This window comes from Diuraphis noxia, unplaced genomic scaffold (genome assembly GCF_037042655.1).
Source record: "Diuraphis noxia isolate RWA-SAM2 unplaced genomic scaffold, SU_Dnox_SAM2 contig0002, whole genome shotgun sequence".
Classification (NCBI taxonomy): Eukaryota; Metazoa; Arthropoda; class Insecta; order Hemiptera; family Aphididae; genus Diuraphis; species Diuraphis noxia.
The window spans coordinates 45,518,484-45,544,232 of NW_028301712.1; the positions used below are offsets into that span (position 1 = coordinate 45,518,484).

General features: G+C 27.3%; 4 protein-coding genes and 2 non-coding genes across 11 annotated transcripts in view; 2 read left to right on the top strand and 4 right to left on the bottom strand.

Annotated features, from left to right (window-relative positions):
- The first annotated feature begins 1,623 nt into the window (after positions 1-1,623).
- LOC107168856 (uncharacterized) lies at positions 1,624-3,103 on the top strand. Of its 6 annotated transcripts, none has more exons than XM_089218460.1 (6): positions 1,624-1,747; positions 1,885-2,006; positions 2,071-2,312; positions 2,530-2,647; positions 2,714-2,839; positions 2,932-3,103. In XM_089218460.1, the coding sequence occupies exons 2-6, from the start codon at positions 2,004-2,006 to the stop codon at positions 3,034-3,036; spliced, it is 594 nt and encodes a 197-aa protein (XP_089074586.1). In that variant the 5' UTR covers positions 1,624-1,747; positions 1,885-2,003; the 3' UTR covers positions 3,037-3,103. The 6 variants fall into 6 exon arrangements, with proteins under 6 accessions (XP_089074586.1, XP_089074584.1, XP_089074587.1 ...); XM_089218458.1 differs by having other exon boundaries at positions 1,654-1,794; XM_089218461.1 differs by having other exon boundaries at positions 1,654-1,794; positions 2,545-2,647.
- Positions 3,037-11,249, bottom strand: LOC107168863 (uncharacterized). Its single transcript, XM_089218464.1, has 8 exons — positions 11,160-11,249; positions 5,383-6,431; positions 5,175-5,320; positions 4,941-5,092; positions 4,540-4,878; positions 4,256-4,473; positions 3,920-4,202; positions 3,037-3,396 (listed from the first exon to the last, which is right to left on the bottom strand). Exons 2-8 carry the CDS (start codon positions 5,439-5,441, stop codon positions 3,115-3,117), a joined length of 1,479 nt encoding a protein of 492 aa, XP_089074590.1. The 5' UTR covers positions 5,442-6,431; positions 11,160-11,249; the 3' UTR covers positions 3,037-3,114.
- A 118-nt stretch (positions 11,250-11,367) lies between these two features.
- UQCR-Q (Ubiquinol-cytochrome c reductase ubiquinone-binding protein) lies at positions 11,368-12,493 on the bottom strand. The gene is made up of 2 exons (XM_015518398.2): positions 12,326-12,493; positions 11,368-11,824 (listed from the first exon to the last, which is right to left on the bottom strand). The coding sequence occupies exon 2, from the start codon at positions 11,819-11,821 to the stop codon at positions 11,570-11,572; it is 252 nt and encodes an 83-aa protein (XP_015373884.1). The 5' UTR covers positions 11,822-11,824; positions 12,326-12,493; the 3' UTR covers positions 11,368-11,569.
- Positions 12,494-12,738: 245 nt separating this feature from the next.
- The window catches only part of MCU (mitochondrial calcium uniporter), a 74,361-nt gene continuing 61,350 nt past the window's right edge, over positions 12,739-25,749 (top strand). Inside the window, exon 1 of the mRNA XM_015518402.2 lies at positions 12,739-12,926. Within this exon, the coding sequence (XP_015373888.1) occupies positions 12,813-12,926 (114 nt within the window). The 5' untranslated portion in view covers positions 12,739-12,812. The remainder of the gene's footprint in view (positions 12,927-25,749) is intronic.
- TRNAS-AGA (transfer RNA serine (anticodon AGA)) lies at positions 19,534-19,615 on the bottom strand. Its single transcript has one exon. It is a non-coding gene; the product is annotated as a tRNA-Ser (tRNA).
- Positions 23,569-23,650, bottom strand: TRNAS-AGA (transfer RNA serine (anticodon AGA)). Its single transcript has one exon. It is a non-coding gene; the product is annotated as a tRNA-Ser (tRNA).

Here is a 25,749-nt window from a genome sequence, read left to right on the forward strand (position 1 = left end):
ATAGGTACTTTTGTAAATTCGTAAATATATTTTGTGACATAATTGTTGAACATAAAGTACAATCTAAGATCATTAAGGGATGGTTATCAAACAGAAACAGATAAGATGAACTGAAATCAAGTTATTAATATTTATTTTAACCTACTTATTTCCTATATACATTATTATACACTTACAATTTGCCGAGTACCATCATTATCAAAATATAAATGTAAAATATTACTAAACCACTGAAATTGTCAAAATTTACGAAATATATAAAAAAAAGCGAGAATTTATCATTTGCAATAATTCATTAGGTATTCATGTTTTACTTAAAATATGTATTTACATACAAATCCCAGCCTAGTAATAACTATAATGAGTAAGAATTATGAATCGTAGGCTCGTCGGTACCTAATTTTTTGATGTCTTTATACGGGTGACTAATGTTACACTTTTACTACCTACTATATTATTATTTTAACTAATAATTAATACAACATATTATACCTATCTATAATTAGTTAAAGTTGATTTGAATCATATACATTTATTAGAATCTTCAATCTTATCAAAATCATTTCATTAGTTTTGTAAACTCGTTGTATGGGTGATTAATATTAATATAACATTATAAGTTCAAATATAAATTATTATTATGTTCAGGACTGTATTGGACTTACTAGGAAGATGCTTGACGAATGACGGGCATGGGCCCATGAAAATTATGTCTCAACTAAATTTTAGAGATATAATATCAACTAAATCTAACATAATTTTCTAATAAAAACACAATGATTGGTCGAAATGATTTCCGTTTGAAAAAGGTTTAGTTGAAGTACAAAACCGTAATGTCAACGTGTTCGTGTGTAGGTACAACAATAATTATAGGTAGGTGTAGGTATGAGGTAGGCGGTGTGTTTGTAATTTTAAGGTCCCTTATAGGTATATGTTCTTTTTATTATCTTAAAATCTTGTTACAGTTCGACAATTACATATAGGTAGTACACAATAATATGATATTCTTATAATCTACATCCGTGCTGCTAAACCTTTTTTTTTAGATGGCCCTCTAACTTTAATGTAAAACTATCAAGCCCCCCATAACAATTTTATTTTTATAATTATTATAATTGCAGTAATCTAAAATTAGACATTGTCGGTAATGATTGGTTATAACTTATAAATTATAATATAACTAAATAACCGAAAACATTTTAAATGAAATAAATATTTCAAGGCCCCTCAGTTATATAGCCACGGTCTCCTAGTGGGCCGCGGTCCCTACCCGGTTGAGAAGCACTGATATACATGATAGTATTTTGCTTATATAAGTGTAAGTAAAATAAGAACTATTAATGATAATTAATATTTACATTTAAATTATAATTAAAGTATGGATGAAAGTAAAAATAAAAACCAAGTGGTTACTGCAAAGTGCAAATTGTATTGATTAATTTTCAGTTTTTAGTAATAATATCATTGATTATAAATACTAATATTTATAATCAATGGTAATATTATAATAAACACCAAAACAATATTATAAAGTTAATTTATGAAAATTGTATTTTCTTTTTATAGACGCTCGTCATGTGAATTACTTTTATCACATTTTCCTTATCACACGTCACCGGTGATTTTGTGATATCAATTATCAGTTCAATTTTATTTGTCTAATTTGATTATAATAAAATATTTTCATTTCATTTCTTTTAGTTCAAGAAGTTCATTAAATAATAAATACGTCACTTTAAGTCAATTGGTAATATAAAATTAAAACCTAAAATATTTAAATATGTAATCATATCTGTAAGTTATGTATTGTAACTTGTAATTCTTTCACTAATTATAATATTAAGTTCAATCCATAATTAAATAGTTTATTACTTAAACACTTAGGTTGAGTTGCACATTATATTATAATTTGGACGTTATAAGACATCGCGAAAAATTTAAGACTATAGTAACCAGTTGCAAGAAATTATTAGGTTTTTAATTATCTTTACCGACAATTTATCATGGTATTTTTTTTATCAATTACCTACATTATTTTGTTTGTTTTCATAATTTTATTTTTTCGATTAGAATAATAAGTATTCCAGATTACTTAACTGGCGTCTTTTGAGTATAGGAGTAGCGTATTGTCAAACAAAAACTATTAATCCTGATAAGGTTGAACAACCAATAGTCATAGAATTGAATCAAATAGGCGAACAACTGACCCACAAGCATTTGTTACAACAAACGTGTACTATGTCAGTAAACTATTCGTGTCAGATGATTACAATAGCACTGGTTGCACTCAGCGATGCATCTGAAAAATACAAGTAGGTATCTCTACTACCGTAAATATCAGTAGAGTTTACTTAAGTCTCAAAGAACAATTTTAAAAACTTAAGTCTCACAGGTTGGAGAGAATGAATTTTCTTGTAAAATATTTAAATTTTAAAATATAGTGCTATTACCTTGATAGAATTACAAAGTATATTATTATATCATTATTAAATATATATATACATTTTTTTTTTTTTTGTTGCTTGATAGAAATGAATTAATTAGGTGTATGGAGTTATTGGAACCCAATGATTTGTTCAACGACAAATTAGAAAATGATATTATGGAGTCTCGATATGACATTGCTAATGCTAAATCATTTTATTTAGTTAGTAAATTTTGAATGTTGCTACATTTTTATGATTTTATAAATACCATTTATCTTAATTTAAAGGATTCTATTAGTGCCATGGATTGTGCTTTACAACTAGGGAAGTCAAACGCACTTATGTCTTATACAGTAGCAGCAAGCACTGTATTCAATAGTATGTCTGAAAAACTTTACTCCGCTGAAAGAGAGGTATCTACAGTATTTATTTTATGTTTTTAACGTCAAAAATATGGAATACAAAATTATTTAGTTATGTCTTATGTCTATGTTTGTATTGTCAGTTTCAGTCTTGTACTGAAGAAATAAGGAAATTAGAAGATAGATTGACTAAATTATTGGCAGACTCTATGGATGTATCTAAACATGAAGAAAGTTTAATCAAATAATTATGAAACATAAAAAATATATTTTTATTATTAATAATACATATTATAATGTGTATAAAACATTTAATTAATATTTGATTATTCTTGTGAACTATCACTATTTGAAGATTTGCCACTTATATTGTCAGAATCATATGATGAGGAGGATCTTTTATTGATTGGCTGTTTTAATAGTTTTGATTTAAAATAATTTTCATAATTTTCTTGATCCTCTCTGACTTGATTTAATTTTGCCAACAGTATGTCCTTTTGAGCTCTAGACATAGAGGTTCCTGGTAATTGAATTAAAGCAGCAGCTTTATGTTTGGTTTTTTTTTCAAAATCATTTTTTACAGTTTTTAATAGTTCTGGTTCACTTTCCTAAAATCAAATTAATATTTATTTACTGTATTTTATAGTAACATGAATACATGATGAATGATCATAGGAGATAACATATAATATACATAATTTACATACATATATCAAGAACTAAGACGGATTGGCCTGATGATCTACCAAGTAAAACTTGGTGGGCCACAACAATCTTTGGCTATTAAGTCGTGAGGCTGTTGACTGAAGAGTTAAGAGATCGTTTAAGAGTCTAAAGTTGAAATTATGAAGTCTAAATGTTAGACTGCAGTGTCACAGCACAGTCCATAGTACCTATATGGTTTTAGGTATTGTTGATATTAAGTTTGTAAGTGGGCCAATAAATCATAAAAAATTTGGTGGGCTGAATTTGTCCAATCCGCCCCTGTTTAAAACGATTTTCAGATCTAACCAAATATATATTTTTAGAAAGTTTTTATAAAATCAGTGTTGCAAGACCTTGTAAATATGCTTATGATAACTTATATGTTATTTTCTATTTATAGTGTTTTACTATGTCCTAGATATTTACTTTTGTAAACTTAGCCAGATCATTGTCTACCCACGACATACTGCTTGGTGTTGTTGATGAGTATGATTCTTTATTTATCAAAGCATTAGATGGTATTATTGTATTATTTTTTATCTCCCTAATTGTGTTAATTTTGTAGTTTTTTGTTGAATATTTATTGTTTTCTTCAAGATCTTCATGAAATGTTTCTGGTTTAAGGGATATTGACCCATTAGTTTTGTAAAAAGATTCATCTATTTCATCACCTTGTCCATCATGTATTGTTGGTATAGGCTTTAATACACTGTTAAATTTGTGAATATATTATAACTTACAAAAAATACTAGATTTACTTACCGAGATACTATGCTTATTGAATCTTCAGTTATTCCTTTTGTAAAATTTTGCCTCGAACTATAGTTTTTAGGCTTAATTTTATCCAAACATGATCTTAAATTTTTATTTTCATCTTTCAAACGTTTGACTTCATTTTGCAATTCTTTGATTTTAATATTTTCCAAGTTTATATGATACCTATGAGATTTATCTTGAAGTTCTAATTTTTTTATAATATTCTATAATATAAAGTAAAAAACATATTTCTAGCCATTTATTAGATATTGGACAAAATAAAGATTTACCAAAATTTTATCATCTTGTTTTTTTATTGTACTTTGAGCTTCTTCTAATTGATTTGAAAGTTTTTCTTTTTTACCGAGTTGTTTATTCTGGGATAAACTTAAAAGGTGTTTGTACCGTTTTTGTAAAGCTATTGATTCGATGTTCTGTGACTTATATCTATTTTCCATTTCCTTCAATTGAATCTTAAGATTACATATTTGGCTATTTAATGAGCGTATTTCCTCTTCATATGATTTAATTGCTTGTGGTAGCTTAGCTTTTCTACCTTCATACATAGATAACGCATTTTCATGTCGCTTCTCTAATGTTTTCAATAAACGGTTTTCTACGATCAATTCCTAAATTATTAATATAAATATATTAATTATGGTTTTTATGGTTTTATTTTTAAAAAACTCACGCGCGTTTTCATATGTGCTTCAGTCAGTTCATTTTCAAGTGTTTTTATACGCAATATATGATCGTTAATTAGTAAACTATTGACATTTGATGTGCTTGATTGTACTCCAGTACGGCTAGTATAAGTGGTTTGATATGGTGTATTTGATGTGCCTGTTAAAATATTGTCGAATATAGACATATAGTTAATTCTATACTAATATTACAACTACGTAAAGTCAAATTATTAACTTACATTGTCTTCTTCTGGTGGCTGACAATGTATGTATACGTATTGGTTTTAAAACTTTTTTTTTCTTACACTGCTGGTTCTTAGTCCTATATATTTTTTTGTTATCAAATTTAGGCAATTCCATTATAATATATTGCCCAATAATTTCTCTAAGCCGTGAATAAATAAAAACAATTTAAATATTAGTTACTTTAGCATGTTATACGCATACTCGGGATAAGGACCATTATTAGGATGTAAAATAAATTCATTTTGATCTTTATTATTCATTGGAAATGATAAAAAAAAATTCCAAATAAAATAAATTTTAATAAGATAGGTAATTAAGAATTGTGCAGTAATGTAAATAATGTAAAATATAAAGTTCAATATCTAAATATTTGTGTTTAAAAAACAATAATATGCTAATATATTGTGGCCCATTATTATTGATTTTGTTCGCCCATAGCAACAGAAACAGTTAATAGCATACAGTGTACTAGGCCAATATAGTTTATATTATTGTATAATATGCTAACAAATGAAATTATTTTGATTACATGTGTAAATACATGGTAAGCATAATATAATATAATAATTAATTTATAACAATAATGTCAAATACCTACATGCCTCTTTCATACCATAATTTACAGGATAAAACATTAATTTGTAGGTAGATACTTACTATGCTGAAAGATTTTTTTCCTTGATAAAAGTTGTATTTATTGTGCCTACTTTAAATAAAATATATGTTGATATGATAATAGTGTACACAGAGTGTGACTCTTAAGAAGTTAGAAATCAATAAATTACCTGTATTTTAATTTATATTGTTCATGTAATAGGTAAGTGTTTAAGAATGTGAACACGTTAAAAAAATATTGGTTGTGAACTTGTGACATATATAACATTTGGTACGTAAATGCGAGTATAGACCAAAAAATCAATTAAGCTTCCATAACAAATTTAGCGAGTTTGATTAGAAATATTCGTGCAATCTAACAAAGACACGAAGTAAACTTTTTGTTAGAATTCATACCTACGTATTAAATAATAATAATACCTGCCTATACAGAATACGTCTTATCGATCGATTTTTATATAATATAAAATAATACAATATTGCCTAGAAAAAATATTCGAACTTAGCGGTGCTTTAGTAGGTACTTATTAGTTATTACTTATGAGTATATAATCCCACCTTTTAATGTTCGTGACTTCGTGAGTGTGTTATTGGTTCTGTTCTATCTTCTATTATATAGGTATCTCGTTGACAAACTATAATTAAAATAACAAGAATGTAAATCATTTGTAACGCGACTTATAAAAAGTTGGTTCCTAATTATAGTTCTTTAGTTACTAACATCTTCATACAGTTGTTATTTAAATGTTTACAATGTAAAAATGTTTAAAATAAGACTATGTGAGCAAGAAAGTTGGATATCGTAATTTGCAGCAATAAAGAGCTATTTTATGTCGTACACCCGCATAATACACTGCAAGAATGACACTTCACTGTAGTCTATAGGGAGTGCCCCAAGATTTGTTTTTGCCTAGTTAAATGTTGACAAATTTAAATTAAATAAAAATATTATTAATATTTTAATTTGTATACCTAGGTATAATATTGTATTACATAATGTTATAATATAATATAGGTAGATTTGTACATAACATGACAGTATGACCTAATCGTGGTACCTATATAATCCAAGTACCTCTCTACCTACCTACAAAAAATTAAGAAATTATAAGGTGAAGCCAGAATCGCATAAGGCAGAACAATATAGTCATATAAAAGCGAAACTCGATCACAGCTGATTGGGGTCTTGTTTGCCTAAGACCTGAAGTCAAAACCTCCGAAAAAAACAGAATGTAATTCATCCGGGGCTTTTGAAAACTACTGATTATTTAAAATGTTGACCTCTCAAATCACCAATAAGTAGATCTTTTCGCCAGAAATTTTAGATTTAGGGGATTAAAATAAAAAATGTAAGAAAGTTGATCTCAAGTAGACATTTGACGACAAATTTAATATCCAAATTTTTTTTTAGAATTCATACCTATTGCTTAATTAAGTTAACCGGAACGTCAGGATGAAAAAAATATCTAAATTCGGAATTCCTATATATGTTCAGAAATACAAAAATGTATCGCTTCCATTGCTTCCAATCTCCTTAAGAGGGTGCAACTGCGCAACACCAGTTTTTGTTGTCTTAGTTTTACAAACGCGTAACATAACAAATTTATACTCAACTGTTCATGTTTTATTCTGTTAGCTTAAAAATAGAGTGAATAAACCTATTATGAAACTTGATGGTAATAATATTATCTGTGTTTTGTTGGAAGTCCTATTTTTACGATAATTCAGTTTTTAAGTGAGTTATGAGCATTTTTATATTAAATTTATTATACGCACATAATTCACTTAAAAACTGAATTATCGTAAAAATACTTCCAACAAAACACAGATAATGTTCTTACCATCAAGTTTCATAATAGGTCTATTCACTTTAGATTAGAGGAATATTGGTCGATCATATTTAGAGTTATGGTGTATGGAATATTTCATATGAAATCTTCACATTGAAATATTGAATAAAAAATAAATTTGATTTTACGTTTTTGGCATGTTATAATTTTAGAGGTTTATTACAAGTCTGCAACAGTGGTGTAATTAGGAATATGGTTTGGGGGGGATTATATGTTTTTAGCAAAATCTGTAAGCTTCATACAGTACCTACCCACCAAATATAAAATGATAGCATTAAAACAAAAGTTTTGGGAGGGGGAATCTATCCCCTTAATCCCTCCTTAATTACGCCATTATTCTGCGACCATTGATAATTGAAGCTTTATTATACTTTTAATTTAATTTTAATCATACAAATTAATTTTAGTTCTATATTGTAATCTGTAATCTATAGTCTCAATTCAAAAGTCAGTAAATAAATAGAGATATTTTAATTATAATTTATATCTTTAATCTCAACTATGCACAGTGGCCAAAGAGCGGCATTTTATTTGTTTTTTTTTATATTTAAAGACTTATTATTGCAAGTTTACTTACATTAATAAAAGTATTAATTCAAATTATTTTTATTAGTTAACGATTTGTTTTTATTTGATGTTTACCTATAATTTATAATGATAATTTCTGCCTAACGGTTAATACTAATATATAATAATAATAATATTATACCTATTTCATATTTGTAATATACAAATATGATATTATATTAGCCCTATTGGCTACACATATTAAATTATGATTATAATATCAAGTATACTAGAGGTTTAACAAAATTAATTTTTTCATTTTATTTGAATTCAAATAGAAATACTATATGACTCATAGATTGTTATAATAGGGTCGGGTTATAATACTATCCATATCTAATTACCTAGTAATTATAAAATATGAAATAATATGTATTTTATGAATTGTATGTAATTTGTATAATGTACAAGGTATGTAAGAAATATTTTAATAACATTTAACTAAGTAGATCCGTAATCCGTAGAGATATTAACTGTATTTTCTATACCATGATTTTAAATTAAAATGATTTATTATTTTCATTGAAATTAAATATTTCATGAAATTTATATACATTAAAAAGTATATTTTATTAGTGAAGAATTGTTCCGATGGAGAATTAAAAGAAGAATATTATTAGATGTCTAATATATTATTATGCTGCATTTTAAAATATAAATAATATACCTACCTAAATAAATAGTTATTGATCACTAGATACTTATAATTTTAATGTAGTTCACTTGGTGTAAAATGTTGACCATAGCTATATAATATATATATTATGTAGAAATAGAAAAGTATAGGGAAATGTATACACAGATAAATTAAATTAAAAGCGGGTTAGTGGAAGTCGCTCTGCTGTACAGTAGATAACAAGTGGGTCACTGTAATAGATAGTATTAAATTTGAATTCAATATAATAATATTTATATAAAAAACGATTCTGATAGGAAACGATTGATCAGTCTAGGATATTAATTTAACTAAATTTTCAATTAAATAAGTTTTATAAAAATTTGAACTTCTAACAGTTATAAAAAATAATGTGCCTGTTTTTTAAAAATATTTTTCAATTGCTAATATATCAACTAATGGGAACCTTGTATCAAATTTTCAAGCTTTTTTTATCTAATTAATATAATTTTATTGACATTTAAAGAACAAAAAACTAAAAAATTTCAAATTTCAAATGCCACAGCTTAAAATTGTATAATGTAAAAATACTATTATAAATATTCAGTGAAAATATCATATATCTATGGTAATTTGTTTTAGAGTTATACCAAAATCCAAAATTGATTTTGCCAAAAATCGATATTACCTACCTATATATTCCTCTTTCTTTTTTTCCAATGCTTTTGAAACTATTGAGGATTTTAATCAAAGCATTATTACGACTAATTATCGTGCACACTCACACAAAATAAAAAAATATACATAAAGTTGTAAAATTAATACATTCATAGGTCCGCAACGTGCTAATAGAATCTACCTCTATAACATAGGTATTAGGTACCTACCTTCAGGGTACAACCTATATATAGTATATTAGAATCTACCACTATAATATAGTGACTATATGTAACCATTTTAGTATTTTATAATTTAGTTTCATAATTATAAACTTAAAAATTGGAATCACGCTTATTCCTGCCTTTTAGAGGGGTGAGATAAAATTTTTACTAAAATTATTTCACTGAAAACCCTACTAAACAATAACTGTTATTGAAAGTGACTTTCTTGAAATTAATTAAGTTATTGATAAATATTAACTAGAATGTATACAAAAAAAAGCGGGTAAGTCGTGTATGTCGCTCTGCTGTACAGTAGGTTACAAGTGGGTTACTGTAATGGATGGAATTAAATTTGAATCCAATGATATTATATCATTGTATACAAAAAACGATTCTGAGCGAAGACGGTTTATCTGTCTAGGATATATTATAGATTATTAAAAATTTTCAAATCTTAGATTTAAAAAGAAAATTTTTTATGAATTTCTAGCTTAAAATAATTTGGGAATTTTCGTGATTTTTACGTATTTTGTCAAAATTCAAACTTTGAATGCTTATAAAAAAAAAATTGTGACTACGAATTTCTTTTATTTTTCAACTGCTATTGTAACAATATGTTAAGAGTCTTGTATTAAATTTTCAAGCTTTTCTGCCTAACAAATAAATTTTTATCGATATTAATTTAAAAAAAACTAATAATGATCGAAAATTTGAAATGCCTATGAATAGTTCAACTTAAGTAGAATTTTTTTGAAAATTGCATGGTGGATAGAATATACTTATATAAACATTAGGTGAAAATTTCATGTATCTATGGTCATTTGTTTTAAAGTTACATCAAAAACCAAAATCGATTTTATCGAAAAATGAGTGTGCGTAAAATTTCCCGTTTTTCCCTTAATTTTTAGTTTGTTTTTCTCAATTATTTAGAAAAGTATTAAGAATTTTTTACTTTTGACCCCCCAAAGTACCAACTAGATTCACTTTCTGATCGAACGAGGTACTGAAGTCAAAAATCGAAGCATTTTTACTGCCCCAAAACGTGATGACAGACACACACAAAAAAAAAAAACACACACGTCATGGTAAAATCAATACATTCATCGCTCCGCTCAGAATCTAAAATAGGAAAAACCTTCTATTGACAATACTTTGGAAATTTAAGTATAACAATCATAGGATTGGACTTTAACGAGTTTTAAATTTAAAACATTAAAATTTAAACAGATAGTAGTGCAACTCAAATATTTATAAATTTGAATTTTGACAAAACTCACCACATTGGAGTTATACAATATTTAAATGTAAAAAATTTGTAATTTTCATTTATACTTTTAGTTACATTAAATATAAATATTTTAAATTGCAATGATATTCATTACTAACAACTTGCTTTATAAGTAGTAAAAAAAAAATAAGTACTAATGATAAAAAACACACAATGCTTACTTTTGATTGCAAGTTATTTTTCTGTAATTAATAATTAATATTAGGGAGACAACATTATACTCTATCACATATTCATGCACAAAAATGCTGATACACAATCATACTGAAAAATTTCATATCATCTAGTTGTAGCTTATATTTATATATAATAATAATTGTAATTTCAACTTCCAAGCCTAATATAAATAAATAAATAAATAAATAAATGTTTTTTATGTATATTCAACCATTTTTTATTGTATTTCTTTAATGATTAAATTAACTCATTTCAGCTATATAACAAATAAAATATTTTATTACATTTTACTGTTGTCTGTTGCTTCACAGATAATTATGTTTGACAAACATTTTTTTTCTACAGTAATTTAAGATGATTACATTTTACAAAAGCAGTAAAATTAAAAAGAAAGTTATTGATCATTGGCAAAGTCAGCAGGATTCTTTCTCAAACTTTTATGATGAGCATTGACAGCCCAATCGTAGACAATGTAACCAACGATCATTGGTGGAACAATGAATGGTATATTAGAGGCTGTCCTTTTAATGGAATTAGGAATTCCATGAGAAATGATTCCTTTGAATGCTTTTTGTTCAAATGGAGACAATTTGGTAGTAATAACTCCACGAATATCAGTTTTCAGTTGTCCAAAATCTCCACCCATGCTCTGTAATAAAGAAATAATAAGTTTAAATAAAAATTTAGGTAGTAAACAAAAAAATATAAACTATTAGTGAAGTTAAAATAAAGAAGTACCCTAAGAAGAGTAAATTCGTATTCCATTTTTTAAGTACAAAATTTACTATACATGTAACAAGCAGCAATGACAATTTTATTACTGTTATATGAAGTAACTTGAACACTAAGTATAAATATAATTAGATACTAATTGTTAAACTATTTAGTCGAAAGTTACTGTATACTCATTACTGGACATTGAGACTAATAATACGATGATTAGACTCTGTAGACAGTTATGGAATTTAATAAAAAAAAAGAAACTTTTAAATATGCAAAACGAAAAAAGCATTCAACGACCGCAACCGTGATTGTCTAGGTCGTAGACAATACGGTGGACAGCGTAGGACACTTGATGAAGCTTAAAACAGTGCACCCTGTGCTAGTTTCTATGGAGCTTGGTATAAACATACTTATATAAACTACTTACGGTATTTTCTTGAGAATCGGGAACGTGTGAATTTGGAACGAGGACGAACAGGTACAGAGAGGAGAACGATTAAAATTACAATATTATAATTTATTAATTTACAATATCGGTACTCGTAAGTCAAGACGGCGGTGAACAGTAGCTAATGGCTATCAAATTGATATCGTGAAAAAGTCGAGCCCCGGATCAGCTGTTTACGAAAACAGTGCCCGTACGACGGGCCGTGCGGACGTGTCCCGGGTCACGGCTGCACTGTCGACAGTGGTTTTATCACGACACTGACGACGGCGACCACAGTGGACAACAGTTGTTACTACTCGCAGAGGCAGCTGACCAGACTATCACGCATTCACGCGCACGCCAGCGGATTGCGGTAGCGATATTAATGCGCGGGTGGGTAGAGGGACCGACTACGCGTCTCGCACAGGCGGCGGGAAGACGCAGTTCGTAATTCTGGTTCGGTTGGGCCTCACGTCCCGCGGTCGTTATGGCTGCTAATGCGGCGTATTTGGTTGTCCGCGCTCGCATAATTTTCGGACTCGCACACCATCGCCGGGATGTCACCACTGGCGGGATTACGAGAATTTGCCGGACGTTTGACGTAAGTGCAATGTAATTTAGTTTGGTGGGGGGAGGAGGGAAAGGAAGTAAAAATGTATTTTGAAAATAATTCTCGCGACTTGTACGTATATAAAAGGCAGCCTCTCTACAGTAGGTTGTAGGTTCCTGCCTATTTAATAAAATGGTATAATTTAATTTCGACTGCGCAGCATATTCGGAGAAATATTAACAGTCGGACTCTCATCAGCTGTCTGTAGTACACCGTGCACAGCTGTTGAACGCGTATTTCCGATCTTATTTACGAATTAAACGGAATTAACGATCACTGAATACGATTTATGAAGTTATACTCATAGCTCTACTTTGGCATTTTGGGGCCTGAGGCTAATTTTTTGGTTAGGGGCCCCTCAACATTAATTGTGGTTAGTTTTTTTGCTTGGTATGTCGTTTTTTATTTTAAATTTATTTTTGAAGATTATAAATAAATTATATCATTAGTCTATAAGTAATTTTTTTAAATCAGTTGTTATAATTAAAACGTATATTAGTGTGTTAGTATGTTACAGTAATGTATGGAGGCCTCTAATTATCTCATGGGCCTAGCCCGGCTAGCCCCTAGCCCCTCCCCCCCCATAAGTAGGGTTCTGCTTATCAGATGTATACAATATATTGTCCGCGGTTGTGTTAGGCCTCCTAATTCATGAGTAAATCCAATTAAAGTTTGAGAGGGATACACAGTAAACCTGGGATTGCTCTATATTTTACTGGAATTTTGCCTGTTGATACGTCGTATACATGTGTGGTGTTTACGATGTTTCAAGTACTCGTATTTCCTCATGTATTTTTACACACTATATTTTATTATAATATAACAGTGGTGTGCTCAGCTTTTTTGAAAGGGAAGAATAAAAGTTTTTGACTATTCTCAGACTGTGTTTTATACACATTAGTTATTGTTTTATCATATATTTTGTATATATAGTAATCCAAGGGAGATATGACACCTTCGTCCACCCCCCTCGTGAGCACTCCACTGATACCTAATATATATTATTCAAAATTATTTTTTCATAGTGATAATTAATTAAAAAATAGTTTTGTACCTCTTACGAAATATTAATCATAACAAAAATTAAAATTGGATTTACTTTATTTTTAGTTAAAACTATAACTGTTTTATTTAATTAGTTATTATTATAGGTCATTATTTACGATAATATTATTTGAGATGTAATTATTTCTTTATAAATGTTACACTTACAATAAATTAATACTTTGGTTTTGCTACGCTTTACAAACGCGTATAGGTAGCCAGTTAGGATATAATATAATACCTATGACAAAAGTCCCAGCTTACTTATCTATTCCAGAGCCGCCCTTGACACGATATAAGAGGGATATAAGTCTTAGTCACTTGTGACTTGATCACTTATATTTAGGTACCTACCTAAATCTATGGACTTAGATTTTATCAAACGGGTTAGAACATAATATTATATACCTATCAGTATTATTAATGCCCATATACTTATCGTCTAGATTAAAAATAAACAATTTGCTATCCATACCCCGCTCACCCACGAGTCACGAGACATTATTGCGCTGCGATGCATATTTAAAGTCTGGGGCCACTAGGGAAACCGTTGTTAAAAGACGTTGTCGAGAAGTTTAGTTCCAAATTCCAACCAACTTGGGCATAGCGTATTTACAAAATTACACATTATAGTTGTGTTGTAATTCCTCTACATATTACAATACGTCAATACTACATGGGTAAATAATAATATTATATATCATAATGTTATACTCATTGGTACAACTAGAATCCAAATCGTAGAGGTTCTTAAATTGTATTGCAGTAGAACACAGAACCGTGTTCACTCCTATCATCTCCCGACTTTCTCCACTGCATTCATATTAAAATGTCTGTTAAAATTTAAATATTATATAAATAAAAATATTCCCACTATTTTGGGTTTTTTAATTTTTTTTTTAAAGACCTATGGCTCGGATTTACGCGATGCTTTCTAAGCTACAAATATGTTTCAAGTACTCGGTATTATAATCACAGAATTTTTTTGGAGAATTTTTGAATTTTTCGCAGATTTTATACTTTTTAGGGTATTTTTTGACGTTTTTAATACATTATTGGCCTACTTCTCGTATTATGACTGAAAAAATTGACTTCGTTGAAATATACCTAAGTACTACATAGTAGTATTATAGCACTACATAATATAAATTATTCTCATTTTTAACTATTTTTAATTTATCAAGTTAATTGGCCAATACATTAAAAAAATTCTCATTATACAGCAGTGTAATGAAAACATAATTTCATTTTTTATTAATCTTTTAATAATAATTAATTTTTTGAGGGTATTTAAATCCAAGCCCTAATCATAATCAATACCTAAACATAATACATATACTTTGAAGTGTTGTGATTAATGCTGTAATATAGGACACTTATATATTGATAGCCGATTCGTACGTACCGGCATGCTGCACTTGTTAACTGCTGCAAGTGTTTTTTAGGATATACAGCTAGTTTGCTAGTTGAGCACCTATAAGAGAGAAAAGATGGGTGATTTTTTTTTAGTGGTGGTGTTCAGATTGATAATGTTTTGTCAATATTGGCGTTTCCAAGAAGTTATAATAATAACGATATCAGGCCATATTTATGCAAACCATCTATAGTTTTAAGTGTTCGGCTTAATCAACTAATTCAAATATATAGGTACATAATGGAGATATTGAAGTGAAAATCCTATCAATCATAAATCGATTTGGTACATGAGAAAAACAAATATTATTACTAATAAACAAGTATATTTTTATTCAATTATGATGTAAATGAATTATTCAATTTCACTACTCACGCCTACCACCTACGTTATGCAAAGATTATTTTTATTTTTATTATTTTTTTAAAATCGTTTTTGTAAAAAAAATATCGTGTATACATTCCGAGATACATTCTTATTTTTAAAATAATTGTAGATAGGTACTTATACAAGGTTAATCACCAGGCGCCCTTTTCCTCTTTTATAATCAAAATTTTTCTAATATATATTGAAGTGATTATTATTTATATGAACGCCGGATCCCTCGAAAGCCCAGGCCCCAGTATCATGAGTTCTTCTGACCCTCCTTGTGTGGGCTTTGCTGTTGTATGCTATTATTTAATTACTATAAACATTTGATTAAACATAATAATAACAACAAATTACTAAGTAGATAATATAGTTTTGATTATTGTATGTACAAATGTTAAATATTCTTCCGATTTTGACGTGTGTTTAAGACGTTTAAGTGGTATCATGGATAGCTTAGGTTCACAGCTGGACTGCTGAGTTAGTCCTATTCAGAGACGTGCTCAAACAAAGATTTTTATATTTTTGACGGACATTTTCGTTTATAAAAGGTTCTGTAAAAGGTTGCCATTATAGTTACTCGGGCAGATGAGGTAACCGTCAAATCAAGCATAAAATTCCGCATAAAATCGTCACGTTTATGGTTTTGAATAAAGAAATTAGATCTAAAACAAATATGAGAGTTAAATGTGGCTTCTATACTTAAAATCTACTTTGTGTTTAGGGATATCAATAAAGTTTTAAGTGTAATTTGAATCCCGTTTGATTTATACAAAATGTTATACAAGCGAATTGTCCATCTTGCTCGAATTAGTTCACAAAGCGATTTAACCTCAGATTTAATCGACTCAAATTAGCCTATAATCGAGGTCCACTAAAACTAAGATTTCATTTTTTCACGGGCAAAGACGGGTTATACTAAAATTAGATGTTGGTTCATCCGAAGTTAATAGCCTCAAAAGACGACTGTTTGCAATAAATATTATATCAATATATCACTTGAAACTTGGAAGGCGTTTATAGCTTAACATTTTTTCAACTCTTATAAAGAGTTGAAACGTAGCTCACGCATAATTTTTTTCCTGATTACAAAAAATGATTTTTTTTTTTTAATTTAAATACAGCTGATTACATATTATTCGATATTATATAACTGTTATAATTATTAGAAGAAATACAAACCTTTGATTCGGACAACTTTAGGTGAGACAGCTAGTTAATATATAATATAAATTATGGATATTAGTATAATTATATATAATAAATTTGTATATTTTAAGATAATAATAATAAAAAAAAAATAATAATAATACTCAGAATCATATTTTTTTCTCGGTGTGGGTAACTTTGAACTATATAAGGTTATTATTCAAAATTTTGTTTTATAAATATATTTTATATTATTTTATTTTTAACAAGATTTTGCTCAATCTATCGCATTTGTATACACCATTTACAAATTGTATACAATATCATAATAAGTACCAGCTATATGGTAATGCATAAAATATATTTGAAAAGTCGATAGTCGTTCATGCCTTCATGGTATCATTCTTTTCGTTAACTGTAATAACTGAGAAGGCGTAAGCAGTGTTGGAGACTTGAATGGATGAGTAGATAGAAAACCGTTTGAAATATTCTTATAAGAGTAGTAAATAGAAAAAAAAATTATTTAGCTTTATATATAGTAGGTTAAATAAAATAAAACAATCTGTATTTACCTAGTGTATTTATTATTTTAAAAAATGTATGTAAGTGTTAATTTTATAAATGTAATATGTATAAATAAAATGTATAATTATTTTGAGACAATTCAAGTAATATGCAAAACAAGAATATATTACATTAAAAAATAAATATATTTAAATAAAAAGTGGAATTAATTAATCAGAATTATTAACCTTAGGATGTTAACTAAATATATTGATAGAATATAATTTAGTAAAAATGTATTGATTCAATGATGTATTTAAAAAAAATTGCAAGTATAAAGTCATAAAAAATGCATTGCCACATTGGTGTCAAGATCCTAATATTTAATTTATGTTGGTATTTTGTTTTATTTGTGACCGTTCTATACGATAGACCAAAAAATGCATGCACTGTATTGTTGTTGTTTCATAAATAATACTGTTTGATTTTGCACTTACCCACATTTCCTTTAGTTTTTTCTATTGTTACAATTTTATAAATTTGTGGAATTTTTTACCTCATAGACAACCCTTGCAATCCACATGACCGGTATGTGTAACACGCAACTCGACCGGTGCGTACTGTGTATATATCGTACGACGTACTGACTTGTGACTGGGAGAGAGGTTCAGGGGGTCGCGCTAGCGCGCTATCGGATCAATGTTAAGACCCATGTTTGGGCGTTGGTTTCATTCCTTTATATTATGTATCTACATACACATAACATCCTAGCCTCCATAGACTTATTGTACCTATCCCTGTTAATCTGTAAAAAATATAATCATTGATTAAACTAAATTCGGCGAGAATAATAAAATTTTATATTTTTACGATTCACTATTTTTTTTCATATCTAATAAATTAGTTATTACTTTCATAAATAACAATTTTACATGATATTATATTGTTTACATTTTAATCTGTTTTATTGTCTCAGAGGGTTCCAACTTCCAATGGTTTAATTTGGTAACCAATTAGGTTTTGTTTTGATTTTTAATGTAAGTAACTAGTAACATAACTTTTGTTAACTTCTCGATGTCTTGTGGAGTAACAATATTTTTAAAAGAACCTAAAAGTATATTTATATTTTTTCATACATTATACTTTTATTATACTTTTTGAAATTTTCCAATCTAAAATACAGTGTTAAGAAAGTCAACTCGAAAATGGAATTTAATTTTTGTTCATATTCAATGAATAAAAAACGTAATTGTTTACTTTTTTTTATGGTGTTTGCCCACGTTCTTATAATAACATTGTATCATTCATCTGGCCGTTTTATCCAATATAATCATTGTTAGGTAGTGGAACGAGGTATCAAATATATTGAAATCAAAACCTAGTAAAATTTAAAGCTAATATGAATAAATATATATTTAAAAATATTTTTGTTAGGTTTGGTAGTTGTTGTTGCTATGTTATAGTTTGAATTTAAATTTAAATTTAAATTTAAACTTAAATGTTTAAAGTCAAAATTGTCCTGCCCATTTTATGCAGTTATTTCTATTGTGTTAATATAGATACATTAATGTACCTACATTATATAAATATACAAATAAATACCAAAGTATTTTTAAAACGGTATAAACATTAAGAAAAAATCATATATTGTATCATAATATAATATTGTGAATTTGTCGACACAACCGTATAGATAAAATGCCGATACAATAACATAATAATACTACTATTTACATTTCAAAAAAGGAATTTCATACGAAAAACTTATATCATTGAAATTTCTTAAAAATATGAATTTCATTCACGATTAGGTTATATTTGATATAGATGAGTGACGTTAACGAAAAGAATACTTTCCAAACACGCTGCTAAAATGCAGATTTAGAATATTATGCTTCTATATCAAATAATATTGATGACATATTGATTATTTATACAAATTTAGAAGCGCATGAAACAATAGTAAGTATTTTAAAATACATTTTACATTAAAACATTTTCATATAATAGTTCATTAGATCTATGTAAAAATGATTTTGATGATTTGTTGTGGGATATAAAATATTAATATTCGACAGAATTTTACATTAAAACTTTTAGAGAAATTTAAAATTATCTCGCAGTCGATAGGATTCGAACCTACGCTCCCAAAGGGAATCTGATTTCTAGTCAGACGCCTTAACCGCTCGGCCACGACTGCTTGCTAATTTTTTATGAAAAGTTAATACATCCAACTCCGATGTCATATGTACATAACCATATACAATGTGTAGTAAGACATTCACTAAACCTGATCAGGTTTAAAATCTATAAAAAAAAAGTAAATACTAGTTAATAGTTAAGTTATAAAAATTACACGGATAATAAATAATCAAAGATTTACTTTTTACTTATGCCTGAAAGTTCTCAAAAATAATATTTTACAAGAATGTACAGCTTTGCTGTTGGTAAAGTACTGCTAGTGTCAGTAGGTGTCGCATGGATAGTGTTCAATTTGAATTAAATTGTATAATAATATTGTTATTCAAAAACATTCTGAGAGAAGATAGTATGTCAGTTAGCCTATACTTTAATAATATACCTATTTAAATTATAACAAAATAATTAAAACTGCGATTCTTCATTTAAATGTCTCATTTTGTCCAAGTTCAACTTAAAATTTCTTTTTAAAAATCTGTGCTTACATATTTTTTAGATTTTTTGGTGGCGGGTGATGGTATATACTTATGAAAAACTTAGTTTTAAATTTTCAATCGTTATTTATTAAAAACTGAATAACTATAAATTGTCGTAATCTTATTGATATATTTATAATATATACGAATATCTAATTGAATCTCCGTTAAAAAAAATCAAAATGTTTTATCGAATTGACTGTTGTCTAAAGCGAAAATGCTGTCATTTTGACAGTAGGTAGGTATAGGAGTGTAGAATATAAGTGATACATGAGATTTAATGGTCTTAGGTTTTTGTTCCAGACATCAATTTGAGTATTCAAACTTATGGAACCAAAGCAAATCATTAAATTTTCTTCTTTTTTTTCTTGGAGTTTAATATCAAATTCCATTGCTTATTATTCCAGAGATAAGTTTATTTTATTTGTTTTGAATAAGTACAATTTTGGTTATTTGAATAGTTAGTCGAAGGTTCCAAATAACTGAGCCATAATCTAAAATCGAACTAACTTGAAAAAAATATAAAATTTAGATAGAATTTAGTTTTTTTAAATTCTGAGCAGTTGTGACACAACATAACCTATAGGCAGTAGGGTGGTCTATAGGGCCATATTGATTATTGGATGACGAATTCATTTGATTACAATATACCTAACAGCTGTTAGGTCAGAACAATTCATTTTATAAACACATTTTAAATTTTATTTTCCATGAGAAAAAATTATCTGAGCATTTTTCAGCGTTTACGCTTAGGCAGTTATTGTAATTTAACACAATCATATAAATTTAGTAGGATTGGCAAATAAAGTTTTAGGTCGTCTGCAAAAATTATAAATTGACAGTTTTAAAGATTATATTGGTAACGTCATTATAATGTTGTCAAATGTTTATAAGAGAAAATCACACCTATGCATCTTTAATTTTTTGTAACTCTTATAATAACAATATACATATGAGGGACCCAAGCTTTTTGACCTAAAGAACAACATTTCTAAAACATTTGTAAAATAAAAACTAAAAACATTTGGAAATTTGGAATTTCTAAAAATAATTCAAAATTAGTCAAATTATTTAAAAAATATTATCATGTTGTATATATAAAATGATATAAAATGTTAGAAAATGATAAACGTTTGGTAAAAATATCAAGTATCTACGGTTGTCGGTTATTGGTTTTTTAATTATTACAATGAATAAGAAAAACGTTCAACGAGAATTCGTTAAATTACGGCTGCATATCTCCAATGTTGAACTTCAAATGCTCATAAAAAATTATTTTTACTTTTCTGTAAATTGTATTTATGTAAGAATACTTATGAGGAACCTTGTATTAATTTTTCAAATTTTATATATAATTGAAAATTGTTTATGAATATTTAACTCAAAATAATTTGCAAATTTTCGTTATTTTGATACATTTAGCCAAAAATCGTGAAAGATGTATCTATAACGTTAAATTTTTTTTTAATTTACTTGTACAACAATTTATGATGTTACATATAACTTAATACGACTTAACCTTGCAGTACATTTTCAAGTTATTTGATCAAGAACATTTGTTTTAAGTAATAATTAAAAAATATAATAAATATCCGTACTTTTTTATACCTATAAAGTGTTTGGCACGACAAGTGTGTCGTATAATACATAATATAAAAACTAAATTAATTTGCCAAAAACCAAGTTGTTATCTGGTTTTTTTGTATCAATCGATGCCCGTTTGTACCTAATTTGTTTTGGGTTTTCCTTACGATTTTGAAAACTACCAATTTTCAATTTTAATGTTGAGAACAGAAAAATGACACACCAGAAAAAATTTTAAAGTTATAATGGAAGCGTTAAATATTTATAAATTTTAAAATATATTTGTAGACAAATAAATATACCCCTCGTTCAGAAGTCAGAATCTAATAGTAACCTAACCTAACAAGGTTTTTTGAATTATTTAATATAAAAAAAGCGGGTAAGTGGATGTCGCTCTGCTGTACATTAGGTGGTGGGGTGGACCTCTGACTAGGGTATGTTAGATTTGAATGCAATGATAGGTATCGTATACGAAAAACGATTCTGAACGGAGATGATTTGTCTGCAGTCTAGGATATATTATACTTAAACATTGTCATATTATGTTCTATTTTTAAACAAATATATTATTTTTCAATTAGGACGCATTTTGAAAAAGGCATGAAAGCAAAAAAGCAATTTTTCCAAAAACATTGCATGTATAGTTATCATAATTCATATACCTTATATTATCTTAGATATACATATACCTACCTGATTTCATAAAAATTTAAAATTCAAACGCACTTAAAATTTTTCCTATAATGATGTTCGAGTTTTCTCTATAGCTACTTGAAGGAAAACTAATAGAAAACTTAGTGTTGTATTTTTAATCCTTAGTTATTAACACAAAAATTTTTATGATTTTTCAACTTCAAAATTACTTGCAAATTTTCGCGTTTTCGACAGATTTCGTAAAAATTTGAAATATAAACGCTTATAAAAAAAATTGTGACTTACGATTTTTAATTTTTTTAGCTACGATAAGAACAACTTATAAGGAACCTTGTATTAAATTTTCAAAAAATTTTCAAAAAAATTGAAAATTTCAGTGGCCTATAAATAACTCAAAAAAAGTCAAAAATTTGTGAAAATTAAACTGTATATAGATAACACTAACATAACATTTAGTATACACATTTGGTGAAAATGTCAAGTATTTAGAGTGATTAGTTTTTGAATTACAACCATATAAAAAAATCGATTTGGTCAAAAACTGGTTTTGCGTAAAAATTCCCGTTTTTCTGTCATTTTTTTTTTGTTTTTCTCGAATTTTTTGAAAACTGTTGGAAAAAGTTTACTTTTGACCTCTACAATGCACCAAGGATATTCACTTTTACATCGGAAGCCACCCCCAAAGTTTGAAATTGAAGCATTATTTTGACTAGTTATGCTGTACACAGACACAAAAAAAAAAAAACACACATCATTGTAAAATCAATACATTTATCACTTCGTTCAGAATCTAAAACATTTATTACATAAAATAGATCAATTTGATAATTTATTGTAGTTATATAATATTATAAAAATTAAGTATATGAAATATAGTAATATATATATATTTACTATAAAAATGTATGAAAATAAAATGTATAATTGAACTAATAATACTATATATAATATATATAGAACTAACCTACGTAGGTACCTTTTTTCCGTGTTGGAACTTACATACCTGTGTAGGAATTAACGTAGTATGTAATTCTTTACCGATTAATCTCGTGAAGGAACTTACGATTCTTCATATTTTTATTCATATCATGATTCACGATATAAAATTTCCAAAATTATATTCAATTAGTTTTATTTGAAAAAAATAACCTTGATGATTTGTAAATGATGATTAATTTTAAATTATAAAATTAAAATTTTTCCTCCTATGATTTATTAAGGGAATATATTAAAATTTATTCGCAGTCGGTAGGATTCGAACCTACGCTCCCAGAGGGAATCTGATTTCTAGTCAGACGCCTTAACCGCTCGGCCACGACTGCTTGATGTCAAGATTGTAAATGTAAATACATCTAACTTCGTTATGTTTTATGTAGTTATGTCCATCTATACCGTTATATAAAATCATACATTTTCTTTTGCCCTGTAATTTTAATAATATAAATTAGTACACACTCTTGTATTATTATCTATACCTACCCAAAAAAGTTAGCATAAAAGTTAAAGTATTCATTTTAGTTACCTACTTTAAATTATTTAGTAAGTATAAAATAATTTTTTGAAATATAAGTTATAACTTATAAGTACCTACTTAAAAATAATTTCCTAAACATTTTTTTTTTAAATACCAATGTTAAATATTTGTAGCAAAATATTGTTTGCTTACCTAATGTTTGTGTGGAATGTACAGAACTCTTATTAATTTATTATGTATCAATATTATCAAAATAGGCCAGTTTTCGTTCAGATACATCCTTTTTATTGTTATTTATAACATTTTAAATCTGTAATGAAAATGACTATAATAAACTATTTTATTACTATTCATTAAGAATATGGATTAGGTATATATTGTAATATACAATTTACAATAAAAATATCTAAAGAAATGTATTTTAAGAGTTATATGCTGATGCCAAGACCTGAGTTAAAGATGGTATTTCGTTTTTGACGAGATTCCAATTTTTCAGTTATAGAATTTTAGTTTTTGTCTTTTTGATGGTAAATATTTTCTTCTTCAGAGATAATAATATCTCTGCATCTTTACATTTTAAACCGAAATAATTATAATTTTAAATTCTCTAGAATCTAGAGTAAATAATTGTATTGTATAAGGAACTTTCCCGCGTTAAATTCACCGACGGAATTAATAATATCGACCTTATCCAAAAAAGAACGAGCTATTATAAAATAATTCAGGAGAAAATTGTTGGGTATAGAGCATAAAAACATTTTAACATAAATGAAGGTGTAATTTTATTAAAATTACTTTTTGAACGATTAAGACGTATTTCATTTGATTTCAATAATAGCGCGGTGAATCACGATCACCTAGAAAAAATCAATTTGATAATAAAATAAACAACATTACATTATAATATTTTTTAATATTGATAAAAATGTATGCTATAATCATAATTATTAACATTGACCGTATAATTATTATTTATTGTAATAATTTTTAGTCCATCGCGATTATTATATTCTATAATATCATAGTATCATTATTCATTATTCATTAGTGTCATTCAATCGTACTTTCTTATTTTTATAATGTGAAATATAATATATAGATATATTATTGAAGTATTGTTTAAAAATGAATTGTATCTAATCTGTGTGCATTATTGGTCAGTAAATAAATCGCAATACAATTACTTCGAATATGAACGTTTGAGGTAAATAGTAAATACTAAATTACAAAAACACAAAACCACAACTGGTTTCAATGTCCACATTTGGATGTGATGTCATATTAATGTAATGCGTCGAGGTCAAGTACCTAGTACATTATTCCATTCCACAAACTGCGTCTGCACCGTTTAGTATGATATAGGTAGTAATGTAGTATGATACCTACATGATGTATTCAAAATGTACATTTTGCATTTCGAAGGCGTCATAATATCATACTGCTCAAGCCTCAAATGTACACATTTTCTTGGAAATAATTATACTTATTCAACATTCTATCCTAATTAAATGTGGATTTAGTGTAAGCAATAATGAATATTATCTGTTGATAAGGTCATATATTATACAATATTTACCTATATATTTTATTATATATGTAAATTTGGAGGCTTGAGGATCATAGGCATAGGGCTAAGTTTAATGATAGAAAATATGGTGGAGATCCATAAAATATTATCACAAACCATAATGTGGTAATAATTGATAGGATTAACTAACAATTTAAAATTCCAAAACATTTTATATTCTATATATTAATTTACTATATTTTGTTCTATAAGTCTTATGAAAATTGAATAAGAATATATTATATGTTGCCATGTTGGCATTGTGATTTGAGACAATATATATTGAGTGCATTATTGAGATCTTCTTAAGAACATGTTATATGACGTATTCGATAAACCTAATATCTACAATAATCTATTTTGAACTAAAATAATTTATT

Excerpts from the sequence above, each read along its gene's own strand:
- LOC107168856 (XM_089218460.1), top strand. Across the intron at positions 2,313-2,529 it reads GATGCATCTGAAAAATACAA|AAATGAATTAATTAGGTGTA; the intron begins GTAGGTATCTCT and ends GTTGCTTGATAG. Across the intron at positions 2,840-2,931 it reads TTTACTCCGCTGAAAGAGAG|TTTCAGTCTTGTACTGAAGA; the intron begins GTATCTACAGTA and ends TTGTATTGTCAG.
- UQCR-Q (XM_015518398.2), bottom strand. The coding sequence starts at position 11,821 with ATGGGTGGAGATTTTGGACAACTGAAAACTGATATTCGTGGAGTTATT.
- LOC107168863 (XM_089218464.1), bottom strand. The coding sequence starts at position 5,441 with ATGAATAATAAAGATCAAAATGAATTTATTTTACATCCTAATAATGGT. Across the intron at positions 4,879-4,940 it reads AAGCACATATGAAAACGCGC|GAATTGATCGTAGAAAACCG; the intron begins GTGAGTTTTTTA and ends TTAATAATTTAG. Across the intron at positions 4,474-4,539 it reads AACAAGATGATAAAATTTTG|AATATTATAAAAAAATTAGA; the intron begins GTAAATCTTTAT and ends TTTATATTATAG.